The 15,747-nt window shown below is 49.9% G+C and overlaps 3 protein-coding genes across 3 annotated transcripts; 1 reads left to right on the top strand and 2 right to left on the bottom strand.

Moving 5' to 3' along the window:
* Positions 1–2,866: 2,866 nt before the first annotated feature.
* Positions 2,867–7,563, bottom strand: PtA15_12A550 (uncharacterized protein; the record flags this gene model as incomplete). Its single annotated transcript, XM_053162171.1, has 5 exons — positions 2,867–2,924; positions 3,011–3,078; positions 3,167–3,792; positions 3,862–6,599; positions 6,665–7,563. The coding sequence occupies 5 exons, from the start codon at positions 7,561–7,563 to the stop codon at positions 2,867–2,869; spliced, it is 4,389 nt and encodes a 1,462-aa protein (XP_053026115.1).
* Positions 7,564–9,042: 1,479 nt separating this feature from the next.
* On the bottom strand, positions 9,043–11,220 carry PtA15_12A549 (uncharacterized protein; the record flags this gene model as incomplete). Its single annotated transcript, XM_053162169.1, has 7 exons — positions 9,043–9,625; positions 9,704–9,776; positions 9,872–9,936; positions 10,024–10,137; positions 10,201–10,268; positions 10,347–10,835; positions 10,909–11,220. The coding sequence occupies 7 exons, from the start codon at positions 11,218–11,220 to the stop codon at positions 9,043–9,045; spliced, it is 1,704 nt and encodes a 567-aa protein (XP_053026114.1).
* A 2,732-nt stretch (positions 11,221–13,952) lies between these two features.
* On the top strand, positions 13,953–15,443 carry PtA15_12A548 (uncharacterized protein; the record flags this gene model as incomplete). Its single annotated transcript, XM_053162168.1, has 3 exons — positions 13,953–14,365; positions 14,435–15,039; positions 15,409–15,443. 3 exons carry the CDS (start codon positions 13,953–13,955, stop codon positions 15,441–15,443), a joined length of 1,053 nt encoding a protein of 350 aa, XP_053026113.1.
* Between the last annotated feature and the right edge of the window lie 304 nt (positions 15,444–15,747).

Below are 15,747 nucleotides of genomic sequence, written 5' to 3'. Positions count from 1 at the left end.
GGGGATATCAGTTGCACAGCAAGATATGCATGTGTTGCACTGCCTGCCAAACAATGAGGTAATGGATTCTGCAGGAGGGGATATCAGTTGCACAGCAATATATGCATGTGTTGCACTGCCTGCCAAACAATGATGTAATTGATTCTGCAGGCAGGCTCCTTGAACACCTTATCTGCCTGCATATGCTGCACTGCATGATATCATGTGTTGCTAGGTGACCCAAACAACCTTCCGTAACCTACCATATGCCTGCATGTCCAGCTGTTGCCTTCTTCCATCCAGAATATTGGGGGTCAAAGCCTCTCCTCCCACCTTGCTCCATCCTTCCTTCTTCCTCCTCCCTAATTAATACTTACATCCATATCCCATCATACTGAATCCTAGACCCTTATAAAGTAATATACCACCCTTATAAAGATAATATACCCTTACACAAGTAATATACCCTTATAACACTGCCTTACTTGATACACCACACCATCCTCCCTTCCATTCCTGGTTGAGACATGTGCTCCCAATACCTTCCACCTCTTCTATTGATAACATCCTTCCACCTCCCTGCCATCCTACCTAGTCATGGTCCTCCATTCCATCCCTGATCACGCCGTCCATCCTACATGATCCTAGTCTGCCGTTCCGTCCGTGCTAACACTATCCCTCATCCATCCGTCTGTATCTGTAATGAATCCATTCCTCCCATCAACACATACACTGCTTGTATTATATATAACTTCCTCCTCTTATAATGAATGATAGCTGTATCTATGCTGTCCCAATACCTCTGCAATGTGCTTTTGGCATTGTCACGCCAATGGAGCACCACACCGTTCAGATGGTCATTGAGGTATACCCACACCTTGATGACCGGCCGGCTCCAGTCATCAAAGTACCTGTACACCTCAATGACCGGCCGGCTCCGGTCATCAAGGCATACACCTTGATGATTGTTCAATTGAGATGGTCATCAAGGTATACAGATGACCAGCCGGCTCCGGTCATCAAGGTTTATGCCTTGATGATCGGTCGGCTCTACCTCAATGACCAGCCAGCTGGCCGGTCATTGAGGTTTATGTATACCTCAATGACTGTTCAGAAGGTCATTGAGGTACCTTTATACAACCTCAGGCTCAATGACCATTCAGCTGGCCGGTCATCAAGATGTATGCCTAGATGACCAGTTGGCTCTGGTCATCAAGGCACCTGTACACCTCAATGACCGGTTGGCCCCACAAGCACCCCAATTGATATGGAGCTAGGGTGTCCGGGGGCCACACGAGTTTTCGGGGGGCGGCGCGCGTTCTGCAGGAAAACCACTGGGTGTGGCTGCGGAGAAAACCACACCCATTTGCGGGTGGTGCTAGTTGGTAAAGGCAGCACTCTAGTATGTGTCTCAGCATAGCTGAAGTCGTGAGTTTGACTCTCACCAGACACATCTTCATTTTACAGTCTCTACAGGTGGCCAAAAACTCGAGCCGCAATGCAGTGGGCGGTTGAATTTTTGATGCAGCACTCGGTGGCAATAGTCTGTCATGGTTGAAAACTCGTGCTGCAGACTCAGTGATGATGCGGCGGTCAAATATCGGCTCCGCCATGCAGCCCCCGTCTTCGCTCTCGGTGGCAGTGGTCTGGGGTCAAAAAAACAATCTGGAGCCCAGAATTGTATCATGGACTTTGGCCAAAGACTTGACGAGTCTCCGCATACTAACTTAACAAAGTCCCTCTATTTGAGTCCGGTCGGCGCAATGCGACCAGTGTTTTACCACTCCACCTGTAGAAGGGTGGGACTTAGTTAAGTTAGCTCCGCATATGACCTCACTCAAAAAATCTCCGGCGTTATATCTCTGTCATGGAGCACAACTTAAAACGGTAGAGCACAACAAAACACACTCCAAATCTTTCCAGGGACCTGGGCGCCGGTCGCCGGTCGCCCGGCTTCCTGCTACAAGGACACACAGCCGGGGACTTGAAAACCAAGCACATGGCAATATTTTGTATAACAAGAGAACGAGAATCGTTCACCAAGCAAGACACCCCTCCTAGGAGAGGTGCTCAAGCTGGAAGACCAAGTGAAGGAAGCCATGAAGGGGGGGGGGGGGAGTATGAGAGATAGCGGCGGCGGACAGACTTTATAGCCGTTGGGACTGCCGGTCCAGTTGTGGTAGGAGCAACCTGGTGCTTTGCACTGGCATGGGATAAATGTTATTTGATTAAGATTTGTAAAGTGATAATGGGCTCCCCCAACGTGGCCGTGTAAAACAACTACACCAATATCCGGCCATCCACAGATGCTCTCAATCGACAAAGAAACTACCAAGAAAAAGTACCGATTTGTGTATGTTTTTTGTTTTTGTTTTTTGTGTGTGTTTTCAGCAAATTATAAGAAACAAAACGAAATTGATCCATCGCGAGCAAAGAAAGAAAAAAGCAAAAACACCTCCAAACAAAAACAAAAATAACACACATGTTCGGATCGAAACCGGTTGAAACCAAAACCAAAAACAAAACAAACCACATATTTCCCGAAACGACTCAAAAAAAAGAAAGAAAGAAAGGAAAAGAAGAAAGAGAAGTTATCCAGTGCATGAATTAATGAACTAAGCCAGACAAAAAAAAAGCAAAGCAAAGACAGCAGGAACGAAGAGAACAAGAAAAGAGGATTTTGAAAAAAGAGTTCTTTTTAAACAAAAGATATACATATATATATATATATATATATATGATACCTCAAAAGAAGGACTTCCCAGCACATAAGTTAAAGCTAAAATGAGAGAGAGAAAGAGAGGAAGGAAAGAAGAAGTTATTGATATAGCTGAGTTGGGTTACTCAGTGAGAGTGAGAGTGAGGGAAGGAGAAAGACTTGGAAAGGTCACAAGAACCAGTCGGCAGGAACGACGCCCTCGACCCCGTCGGCTCTGCGAACCAGCCTATCATAACGACCAAACGAAGCCCCCGGGATCAATCATCAACACTTCGAGTGGAGGAAAACAGGGAAAGGGAAGGAAATACTGACCACCATTCCTGGTTACTTCGGTCCCGGACCTCGACCGACTCGCCCGCCGCGACCGCGATCTCACCCGGCTGCAAAATAAAACAACCAGAAAGAAAAAGTTAGAGAGACTGATCCTGGCAGGAGAGGAAGGAAGGAGGGAGGGGAGGAAGACTGAACGAGTTGGGGGTCGAACGACCAACGAGCGCGCCGGACGTCCGTCTCGGCCAACAGCCCGAGGTGGTCGCCATCATCGAGGTCGTGGTCAGGCGAGCGAGGGGACCCGGGTTGGTGGTCGTTATCGGGGCCGATGGGGGAGGGCGGGAAGACGGCGGGCTGGATCTTCTCGTTGGCGAGGTCCGGGATCCCATCGTCCTCCGACGAGTCGTCGTCGTCGTCGAGTGCGTCTCGTTTATGGTCCTCGGAAGAAGGGTCCACGGTTTTCCGGCTCTGCATGCGCTCCGTCATCGCTGCCGTCGCGGCGTCAATCGTGGCCAAGAGGGAAGTGGGCCGCCGGGCGCGGCGGGTCTCGATGCCGCTGCCGCTCGACCGGCGGCTGCCGGTGTCTGCCGCCCCTCCTGGGACCGCACTCCGACGGACCACCGGCCCATCGCCCTCCGACTCGTCTTCCTCATCCAGCCCCCCCGGCCCCCCGCCGAGCGTCCTGTCCACCCCATACATCGTCTTCCGGTTCGCCGCCGCTCGCTTCTTGTAGCCGATCAGGAAACCAATCAATACCCCTATCAACACGATCCCTAACGCAATTGACATGCTGATAAAGATCACTTGGACAACCGAATGGATACCTAAAAGAACAAAAAAGAAAGAAAGTTAGTACGTTGGTAAGATATATACGTGGGAAGGATGGGATGTACGTCTAAGAGTGCTCTTGAAGCCTTCACTAGCCGTGACCATCCTGCCCAAGATCCCCGGTTGGCTATTATAATCAGCGGCCGAAAGGTAGGGGAACCAAGATTGACCGTCGTAGAGGACGGCAGCGAGTTTGATAGGGGAGTTGTCCTGGAGGATGATCCAACCGGAGACGAGCAGCATGCGATCGTTCTTGATGCCATTGAGAGTGTTGATGGATGTGCTGGGGTTACGGATGGGGACGAAGGCGATGTGCTCGATCTGCGAGGCCGGGTCGAGCCCGGAGACGGCCGCCCAGTCGTCGCCCTGCCAGCGCATCAGAAACGAGTCTCCCGCGGCCCGCTGGCCCGCAATGAACATGCCGTCCGGCTCCTCATGCGCCAGCTCGCCGACCGCCATCGTCCGCACGGTACCCGGGATCCGCTCCTGCGAGCCTAACGGGGTCCACAGCGGCGTGGCCGAGTCCAGCACCCAGCGGGCCACCCCGACGTCCTGCACGGTCTGGTTGAGCTCGAAGCGCCCAACGGCGATCAGCTTGTCCTGCGCCTTGCCCACTAATTCGAGCGCATTGACCACCCCCTTGAGCCCGTTGCCCAGACTGTACCACTGGTTGTTCGGTCCCGACCACAGACAGATCGACTGGCATGACAGACTGCCCACCCGCTGGAAACGTCCACCCACCACCACATCCCCGCCCGACCGACTCTTGATGGTCCGCACCGACACGTTAGTCGAAGGGTACGCTCCCACCCCTGCCATCGTCTCCGTCGCCCATTTGCCCGACGTCAGGTTGTACGTGTCCAAGCCGTTCTTCCCACTCGGCGACACAAACAGCCCACCGATCCAGGCCACATCATTCACAATCTTGATCGACAGTACCGCCCCGTCCAGCAGTTGACTTCCGTTCAGCGGCCGCAGCTCCGAGGCTGACAGGTCGTAGATTCCCACATTCGAGACCGAGTTGCCGCTGACAAACCTGCCCCCGATGATCAGTTGGCGATCCTTGTAAAACGCCCCAGTCAGAATCGTAGGACCGTTGGTACCTGTCAAGGCGTAGGGCAGCGATACGTTCAGATTGCTATTGGTCACTGGGGCCTGTCTGCGTTGGATGGACTGGCGGAGGGAGCGAGTTGAGAGGGCGGTTGAGTTAGAGACGACAACAGATTCGGTGGCCAGGTTGTTTTGAGTCTTGGCACGGAAGGCAAGCCCTTCGGCTTGACTGGCGAGCTGGTTCATCTGGAAATTTAGTCCACTTAGGGATGGCGTACCCCCGGAGCCGGTGGAGAGCAATGCACCCGATGGTGCCTCAAACGAGCCCATCGCATCCAAGTTCCCAGCCAGATAGAGCATCGGGTGGTCGCCAGCACGAGTCGCCGCTGCCGTGAGCTGCCCAAAGTAAACTCCCACGGTAGAGGGGACCCAGCTGGCGCTCCGTGTATTGAAAATGCCGAGGGCTCGGCCGCCAATGTCGGTCGAGCGTCCAAAGACGTACAAGAAATCACCAGCCAATTGGAAGGCTTGGACTGGGAAGCCGACCGTCGATCCCGGATCGGAGAACGACTCCCATCGGGTGCTCGATGCACCATACTTCCAACATGCGAGTCCATCCAATCCTTTGACGGCACCATCCGCGGTCGCGGTGAAGTTACCACCGGCATAGAGCACGCCGTTCGCAGTCAACAGGACATTTACCGCGCCGTTCAAGCCGCCATTGGGCACGAGCGCCATCGTCGTCGTGGCTACGGCAGAGGTGCCATTCACGACGGATAGCCGGTTACCAGCGATGAAGAGGAGGTGGTCATCACCGATGACTGAGCGGACGGCCGAGTCAGGACGTAGACGCAGGCCAAGTTGATCGACCGCAGTGAGCGTTTCTTTGAGATCGCCTCCTCCTCCTCCCGGGGCAGGGGCCAGGGTGGAGCCATCGCCAAAGGCACCTTTGCCAGCAATGACGTGTTCGTAAACACCGTTGGATCGGACTCCAGGGAGGTGGGAGCGAAGAGGGTTGGAGCGAAGAACGAGTTGGTTGGCGACCATCGTCACTGGGGAGGAGCCCGAGACGGTATCGGCTAAGCGAATGGTCACCGTCACATCACCTCCCCCGGATGGGATATCGGTGAGAGTACCGTTGTAGAGTGTTGTCGAGGTATCGTTAGGACTTCGGGTATCGACGATGGTCCGGAGGGCTGGGCCATCGACCAGCGAGGTGGTGGCGGCAAGCGTGGTACGCGAGGCACAATCGCCCATGGCCGCACATCCTGGTGTTTGGAGGACGAGCTCGTAGTGGCCAGATTGTGGGACCCACATGGTCCAGGTCAGAGTGGGTGCTCGGTCCGGGGTCGTTCCGGGGGGGACGGAGGCAGTCAGGACGGGTTGAACGGTCCCGGGCAGGTTGGTGTTGGCCTTGGCGGAGTTCCAGTTCCCGGTGGTCTTGACGGTATTCTGGCCGGCAGCACCGAGACCGGTTTGGCAGGTGCGGCCGCTGTTGAGTTGGTCGACCGCATATGCTGTGTTACCCTGAGAGAGTAGTTGGAGTAAGTGAAGACCAGCCACGTTACCAAACTTGGAGGTGATGACAAGTTGGACGCCGTTGACGGCAGTATTAGGAGGGAAGAGATAGTCTTGGAAGGGTATGTTGAGGTCACGGGAAAGGGTGCAGTTGGTTGTGCAGCTGTCGAGTTGGTTGGTGATTGGGTTGATGAAGGTTAGGTTTAAGACTTGATCATCTGGAAGAGAAACCAGACTGAAGGAGAGGATGTGTGAGTGTGCGGGGTGTGGTAGAAGAGAAGAGAGTGAAAGTGGACGAACTGGAAGCCAGCGGTGCCACCGCCGTTGGCAAATGAGTTGCCGAGTCTGATTCCGCCTACTGGGACGGATGTGCCGAGGTTGATGGTCAAGGCACCGTTGTCGAAGTTGTGATCGAGTTCCCAGCTGCTACGGGGGCCATCTGGGGTTTGAGGACAGAAGATGGCTTGGGGGTCCCTGTAGTCTTGGTTGGCGCTCTCTGGGGAAGCAGACCAGGTGGCTTGGTTTGAGAGTGGGATGGGGGCGAGTGATGAGCCGAGTGATTGAAGAGGGGTGGATGATGAGGTAGACTGTTGCTGTGGGTTGTTGGTGTTGATTGGGATTGAGAATTGACCGCCGATGATGAGGCTTTCGCCTGCAGGGCTGATGAGATGGTCGAGCGAGTAGATGGGGCCGTTGAAGTCGGGCAGGTTGAGAGCGTTGGGTGATTGGAAGGTGTGGGTCTTGGCTGAGTAGCTGACGAGGTTGGGTATCTGGTCGTTTGAGACTGGGTTTTGGAACTGGCCTGCGATCCAGATCTGGTCGTCGTTGAGACAGTCGATAGCATATACGCTGCCCTGGATTGAGGATGAGTTTGAGAGGGGCTGGAGGGTGTGGGATTGGGGATTGTAGATGGCGATGTTGCTGGTTGCGCTGGTTGAGTTGAGAGCGTCGAATCGGCCTCCGATGATGAGTTGGTTTGACTTTGTTAAACAGATGGCGTGTATCGCCCCGCCGATGTTGGTGGATGCGATGATGGTTGGTTCTGACTGCTGGTGCTGCTCGATGGGATGGGAGAGTAGGATGGCCTGTTTTGAGTTGATGATGGTGTTGTTTGTTCTGGCTGGGTTGTGGAAGGAGAGTGTTGAGAATGAGCCGAGCAGTGAGACTGGCCCGAGGGCCGACCAGTCGATCGATGGCATGGCTGCTATGAGTGGGAGCAGCAGCAGCAGTATTCCGCTGAGCATGGTGTTCGTTCGTTCGTTCGCTCGTTCGCTCGTTCGTGCTGCTGCTTGCTTGCTTGCTTGGGTGTTGTTCTTCTGTTTTTGGGGGAGGGGGTTGTTGTTTAATGAAAGACTGGGAGTGAGTGGGTGAGTGAGTGAGTTGGTAACGAGTGAAGATGGCCGAACACCGCCCACTCCAACCGGCCAAGTTCTCCCACCCAGGCCCGCTTGAGCCTCGTAGCCCCCTCCCGACGATCACCCACCCAAAACTCACATCCCCAAATCCTGGCTGGCTCTCTTCACTGCTCAATTACCAACTCTCGATGCAGCCACACAACTTGTACATCCAGCACACCTTCTTCTATCCAATTATAAGAGTACATACTTGTGTAGTCATTTTTCAACGCTTGCATCCAGATCTAACTCTTAACCATTTAGGGCCTGGGGTTCAAAGTTGACTTGCATGATTAGATTCATGGAATCATAAACTTTTGGGATGAAAAAAAACATCATTGAATTTCTAAGTATGTAGGAAAATGGTACCTTCACTCAGAAGTTCTATGATTTCATCATTTCAACTTTGAACGCCTTTATTTATTGTTTAACACTGAATATCTGATTAAAGCAGATTCAATTCTCACTCCTTGTACCAAGTCTTTTCAAAACAACCTATAATCAAAAGAAGAAGAAAAAACATGGGTTCTTTTTCTGAATTATCACTTTCACTTTGCCATAAAAAATACTTCCCCATTGGATTTTGAATGTCTGAATCTACATCACTTGAAAGATGATCCAGTATAACTGTATCCTCTCCTCCTTCCACCTTTCATAAAAGCCTCAATAAAATCTCACAAGTAATGCTGATATGTGCTATATTAGCCAAGAGCTAAAGTAATAGAAATCTCATTTCATCTTGAAACATGCTGATGAATTCAAATAACTGAACTTCCACTGGCTGGGATTCAGGTGTATAAAATTTATGATACAATTTTTTTGGTTCTGGTGTGCTGTGCAGCCTATAGTGTCAACCCAATAGCCCGGCTCACGTAGGCAACTCCAATGCTGTTTTTATCATATTTTATTTCATTTTGTGATCATGCAGGGATTCGAAAACCTATCTGGCTTCCAGCCAGTATAGCTACCAGGAAGAAGAAACAGGACTGAGTGGGAATAACAGATAGAAAATACAAATAGCAAGCAGTCGGAAGCAGAGACATGTCTTATTTGTACACATCATTGTCTATATACACACATTTATCGCACTTATTTTCATGTATCTGAGTTTGAAGACAAAATATTCAAGAAGCCAGGAACTGAAAATACTCGGCAGGGCACTGAAGGAAAATTGACGACTACCTATGGACGAGAGATCGAGAGAAAAGGTATTGGAACGTTGGATGGAGAAGTAAAATTGATGTTCTTTTTTTTGCCTTTTTACTTACAACCTCTCAAATCAGCTCATCTCATTCGAGGAAAAAATACGGCGGAAGGTTCCCGTCCTTGAGGCAGCTGAGAGAACGGAGCTGGAGAATATGGGGAATTCGTTGGTATCCAACGAAGTGAGAGAGAAGGTACATTTGCTGGGATGTACACTGGGATATTTGCATGGGCATCCGGGGCCCATGCGTAATAGGTGGCGGAGGGCGCGTAAGCGATTGTTTGAGGGACGAAGTCTATACGCCGCGGGATGTCCACCCCACCGAAGTAAGTGACGGAGGGCGCTGACATAATAGGCTTCGTATCAGTTTTGTTAACCACGGATCTTTCGTGATCCACCGGCTTGGAAGCCACCTGCAGCAGGGGAACTGGCGAAAGACCTTTCGCCGGGTTTTGCTTCATGAACGAGGATGCCAAAATCTGCTGCGAATTATAGTTGTTTCGCCGGTTGAGATAAGACTTTAGGAACTCCAGAAATGGTCTCGGAGCTCCGCTTTTGGCCAAGCTGTTTTCAGAAGCATTGCAGACGAATTGAGTGTTGCGCTGCCGGCTGCCGTGGACCACCGATAAGGCCGGCGCAGTCTTCCTTGAAGAGATGTTTTGACTGTTGTGCGGAAAGAAAACCAAGATTAACACATTTACGGAGCTCTCAAGTGTGGAGAAGCAGACGGAATCTACGAACTAGACAACCAGTTGATGTCGGTCACAGCACGCGAGTTGCTTGTTGCCCACCGTTTGTTCTGCCCTCAACCGGTCTATCATGAAAGGAAACGCATGCAGCCAGCCGGTCAGTCTGCCGCCATGACTTACTAAAATGAATTCTCCTTATAGCTTTAAGAAGTATGCTTACCAATTACTTTATGCTGATGCCGCCTAACTGTCCGGTTCTTCTTGTGGACGGGGGGTTTCATCGGCCTTGCATTACAGAAACCCCCCCCAAAAAAAATCAGCGACCCCGTTTGGAATTAAGTACTATACCGCTAATGAGAGCTGTGTACTTACTCAGTCGGCGGACATGAATTCGCCAAACGAAACTTCAAGGCACTCCCATCAATCAGCCATATCTTCTTATCGAGCATGGCTAGCAGGGCGTGGGCATCACTGGCCCGGGTGATACTATTGAAAGAAAAAATGTTATTATATATTACTGATAAGTATAATAAAGAACTGGTCATTTACTTTACAAAACCAGTACCTCCATATATCGATTCTTCATTGGAACCCCGCTTTTCGGGTAGGACATGAACCTAGAGTGATTATAAACTTAGTGATCGGGGCCATGCAGCGAAAAAAATCCAGAAGATGAAATAAAGAAAAACCCTAACAGTGGTCACTGGAATTCCTTCAAAAAGGTCCCAAAGGTCGCTTTTGCTCCAGTGTGATGGAAAGTTGGCAACAAACACATTGGTCGGCGGGATTATCCCGGCGGCATCCATGCTCGGGATTCTTGAAGTAGGCTCTGCCGATAAAAACTTGTGATTCGGTGGCATCCAATCGGCTTCGCGCCCGTTGCTCATGACCATTCGGCTGTGAGGAAGCTCCCATATGCGAGAGAAGCGCATCGCGTGCCCAATACTGTCTCCCATCGGACGATACGGAAGGTAGAACAAAGGATCCGCAAACGGATTGAACGATTTAAACTGACTCGCCCATTCAGCTCCCCCGTTGTCGGATGACACTCTCGAATGTTCCGGACTTGAGATGCAGAAAGGGTCTGTTTCCTCCGAACTTGCAAAGACCGAAGACCCTGCGGGCGAGCCAACCGAATCGCATTCGTTTGCATCATGGGCAAAGTCGAATGGGAACAAGGAAGGCTGCTTGCAAGCCTCCAGTCAGCGTACGTAAATACGTAACTATCCAAATCTCTCAAGTACCAGACCAACATACCGAAGAGGTGGATTCGGGGGAGTCTTGGGGAAAGTGGAATTCGGATGAATACCGTAAACAATCCACAGGATCGAGCCCCTCAGTTGAGAATTTTGAAGACGAATAGTCTCCCTGAGTGGAATTCGAGGCGATGGGAGGAGAGAAATCGATGTGGGATGAGGTGCGATATTCCGCCGTCAGACTGGGTTCATTGGTTTGAGAGATTTGAATCTTCTCAAGACTCTTGAACAAAAGACATTCAATGGATGGGTTTGAGGAATTCTTGATCTCGTCGGCGTATTGGGCGAGATGAAGGAATAACTGGTCCAGCATCTTCGAGAATGCGAAACTACTGAAAACAGCTCCCCGCGTTGGACTCTAAGCTAGGAGTAAAAAAAATTAACAGCGATGATCCCTGGGTGCGCCAGAAGGATATGGTGATTCCATGAAAATTATAGTTGAAACCGCCAATACTTCTCGGTTGACTGTCCAAAGTATGTATGGCTGAGGAAAATTGGAGGGAATGGGCTTGGAGAGGAAGGGGGTAAAACCAAAGGTGGTTGTCGGCTGCAATAAATACTATTGGCCCAGATAGGATGTGCGATTGAGGGCGGGATGGTTGGGATAGAGAGGATGAAGAGTTTTTTCCCAGCCAGACGAGATGCTGAAGGGAACCTTTTACACGACGACACAACGCCCTATCTGCTCCAAGCCAAGGAAGAGGTGTAGTGTCACGATCAATTATTCGCCGTATTTGGCCGATATAGACTTTAGCACTCGCTAGCAGGATTTTAAAGCCGGCTGATGCCAATGGATTATCGGCCCTTGAGGTATGGCGGAGGATAACGTACGTAAGGAAACTTGTGTGGTAGCAGAGAAGTAGGGTCAACAAGTCTAGTCTTGGTTCACTCGTGATAAGCGCACCGCCTCGAAAATGCCGTAGGAGAGATAAATAGCACAGAGGGCAAGAGAAATAGATAATATTGCCAACACACCGACCGAGCTGCGCTACATAATTATTCGCCTTGTAAGTTGTCTGGTCTTCAAGCAAAGCAATGCTCAACAAGGATCAGCTCGTTTTCTTGGAGACTTATGGACAACGCCTCTCTCTTGTATGATGGTTTGTGCCCTTCGCGAGGGTTCGACAGGGCCATTTTCCTCATGGTTAGACCAGATATGTATCACAACTGTAATAGTGTTGTAGCTTATTTCTCCTGAGTTAACGAATACAGAAAGGTGTGATTTGATCATCTTGACTGCATTGTGTTTTCTTTCCTTTCACCATCCAACCCTCTACGACCTACCAAATAATAGAAAGGAGGTTTTAACAATGACATGGCCCGAGTCGCATGTTCCTACAACGGGCTTTGCCTGAGCACATCGTCGGCGTAGTGATATTCTACGGAACGGCTGATATGACAAAAGCTTAATGATCTACCAGTGGCCCAATCGAACCAGAGAGCTGACCCCCGAATTAGACATAACGTAGGGTATGATTTCCTACTAGGGGGATATGCACCACTGAGCGTGCTTAGCTGTAAATTCGTCAGAGGGGCTGCCCTGGTTGAAAGGTACTAGTGGTGCATTGTGATTTAAGGGGTTTGGAAGGGTCTTCCGGAAAGTTGAAAGGGTTGCGACATATTTATGGAGAACGGATCGCCCAATCCAAAAAGGGGGGTGAGTTGGTGGAGTATTGGCTATAGGCACTGAGATGAGAGTAATTCGGGATTATGTCTAGATGAAAGTTAAACTCATCACGAAGACGCCGGCGCTGAAGTGAGATAATTTTCTACATGGATTCTTGGAGGGAGATATGGGTGCCACTATCGGTGAAGGTTGAAGGCTCTTGAGTGCGCTATGGTCTATCTACGATCACAAATAAATCAGTGGATTGCCATGCAATCTGCACTGCCAGCCTACATACCTGGTTGTAGATGAGTCCGGGTAGGCTTGGCACTCATTCCAGGGTCGGGGTATGCGTTATCTTGTTTTAAGATAAACATGTAAATATGTAATGTACCCACCGGGACCAAAGGGCTGGGTCGGTTGGTTAAAGATGGTAAGATCAGGAGCTCGCCGAACTGGGGGAGAAAACTGGGAAGGGCCTGCAAGTACTCCGCGACAACGATTTACGAATGCAAACCGACGTGGCCTGATCAGCCTCTCTTGCTGCCCCTCATTTCCAACGGTCTTTCGTAAACAGGCGACTTTTTCCTGGCGACCCTTAAGCCATGACTCCTCGTGAATGTTTCCGTCAGAAAAATGACATACCAGGTATTCACCTGATCGGAACTTTTCACTCCTGGGCAACGGGGTCCATCAATTAGCTCCTCTCAATACTCGCGAACGGAGTATCGGAGGCATGCCCGCTTCCCGAAGTAAGGACGTTACATATCAGTGGTACATAGACGGCTTCAGCGGCAGGATTGGCTCCCGAAAGAGATCGAGTCCCGCTGCTAGCTGTGATGATGCTTATCACCGTACAAATGAATGTGTGATCAAAATAGTACATTAGTAGCCAGTGTATGCATTCTGAGAGAAACTGTCGGTCCCACCGGTGGTCGGTCCGGCTGATTGCGTGGCAAGAACGGCTCAGACGTACCTTACATAAAGTCTATCATCACTGATTCGCAGTGTGGAAGCAGAAGTCCAACATGTACTCCTTTCAGCGCGTGAGGTGATAAAAAACAGTTGGAATCTCCTGAAGGCCACAATTCAACGCTCAAAGCACCTGAACGTTTTGTCATTGGGTGGACGGGCTCGGCTGATTTTGACACTTTTACGAACCTGAGCCTTGAGAGGCTGTGGTTTGGAGCACGGGTTATAAATTCTGAGAGTTAATAAATACCACTGGATAGCAAACTGCTCTTCCAGCAATTCTCTCCCGCTACATTTACACTCGAGTGAACATGCCTTTTTTTGAATATCTTGCCCACCCAAAGCTGCTCGGACATGCGGGCCTTATAATCCCATTGGCTATCCAAGCAGCCCTATTGCATCCTTATTATCAACAAAATGCGCACTCATCTTTGGTCAGGAGATCACTTATTCCAATCGCGGTGATAATGGCTTTCGTGACCGTACCCATGCGCAAATGGCTACCGCTCGAAGATTCGATGATGATCAACTTTAGCGTGGTCTCTCTGGTCACCTTCCATGCAACCTGTCTGGCGTTCCAGTATGGGCTGCATGAAGGTGCAGTTTTAGGACCCAAATGTGAGCATGGGGAAGTCGAACCGAGCCGCGGAGAAAACGACACTAGTGTTGCCGCCGAAGACTCGGTGAAAGCTCAATCCGCCGGAATCACATCAGTAAGGAAACGCACTAGCAATCAAGAAGACACCGACGGTGAAAGGAAAACCACGAGCATGAAGGATGATGCCGAATCAAACGTCAGAAACTCTCCGGCCAAGAAAAGCGATCTCACGAGGCCATCGACTGGTGAACTGGTGCGGTTCGTGCTCTGGCTTCTATTCAGGTACGTTCTGGGATTTTCATCACTAGTATGATAGTCCACAGCTCCTAATTCTTAGAATTTTCTAAACAGTCCTCGTGGGCTCGAATGCCAATGGGCCCCTCATCCCTCAATTGTCACATTCCGTAAACCAATATCGTTAACTACTTTCCTTCTTCGGGAAACATTTGGCCGGGTCATCGTCTTACACGCCTACGGAACATTGTGCTGGGCTCTCGCCACCTGCGCCTTCCACCACCCCCAAGGGTTTTACGGAATTATCAAGGATATAACTGGCTTGTCGGAATCCTCTGTCATCAAATTTTTTGCGGGTTATGGCACCTCATTCTGTATCGGCGCATGCATGTGGACCGCACTAGAGATTGCGGCTGCGGGCATGAATCTTTTCGAGTTTCTTCTTTACACCTATGGAAGACGTTTCTTGCCTGTCAACTGGGCACCAGAAGAATCTTTCAACCCTAGAAGATATCCTCCTTTATTCTCAAACCCTTGGGAGAGCAAGAGCATGAGTGAATTTTGGGGAAGAGGCTGGCACGCATTGTTCCGTCGAGATCTAACCTATTGTGGAGCATTGCCTGCATTCAAACTCGCAGCTATGCTAGGGTTTGGAAAACAAGTCCAGAAGTTGTCAGGTTTGATGGGTGCGATGTTTCTAAGCGGCCTGATGCACGAATACGGTAAATGTTCACCTATTTATGACCAACTGGGTTCCAACTTGGATTCCAAAGCAGGGCTGTTTGAAATTATTTACCTGATTTTTTTTTCAACAATATCTTTCCAGCAATTGCAAGTATCAGTTGGGAGAAAACAGGTCCCCAAATTATCTTTTTCTTCATGGAATGCGCTATAGTCATGGCAGTGGAGAACTTGATTGAAAGACACACAAAGATTAGGTTTAAGGGCATTTGGGGCTCTATCTGGACTTTTGGTTTCTTAATGTATTTTGGAAAACCTGGCCTGGACCTTTGGTAAGACCAAAAAAATCCGCAGAAGATAAGCATAATTTTCTTCGGGTTTGAAAAACTAATTCATTTATCTTTGTACAGGATGGACCGTGGTTTGGGAAAAACACTTCCGCTAGTTTCACAATGGCGCTGGAGTCAAATAATTTTCCCCGCTGGATTTGCACATCCTCCTAGGTGGTACAGTGCCCTTCCGTTTTAGGTCTACATCACCACAATTATAAGGCAGAAAATGGGGTTGCACTATATCGGAAATTGAAATGTCATCCAGAAAAATATAAAGTCTGTTTGAATCATAAAATAAGCTATATTCTTCGTTCTCTTACAAAAAAAGCACCTCTTGGTATTTCACATCTTGTTCCATTGAAAGCAAATTCAGATACACTTCCATTTCATCACCCATCCACGCATCTAAATTGAAAG

This window comes from Puccinia triticina, chromosome 12A (assembly GCF_026914185.1).
Source record: "Puccinia triticina chromosome 12A, complete sequence".
NCBI classification, from domain to species: Eukaryota; Fungi; Basidiomycota; class Pucciniomycetes; order Pucciniales; family Pucciniaceae; genus Puccinia; species Puccinia triticina.
Note: the sequence above shows the minus strand (reverse complement) of the source record. Positions and strands in the feature narration are given on the sequence as shown.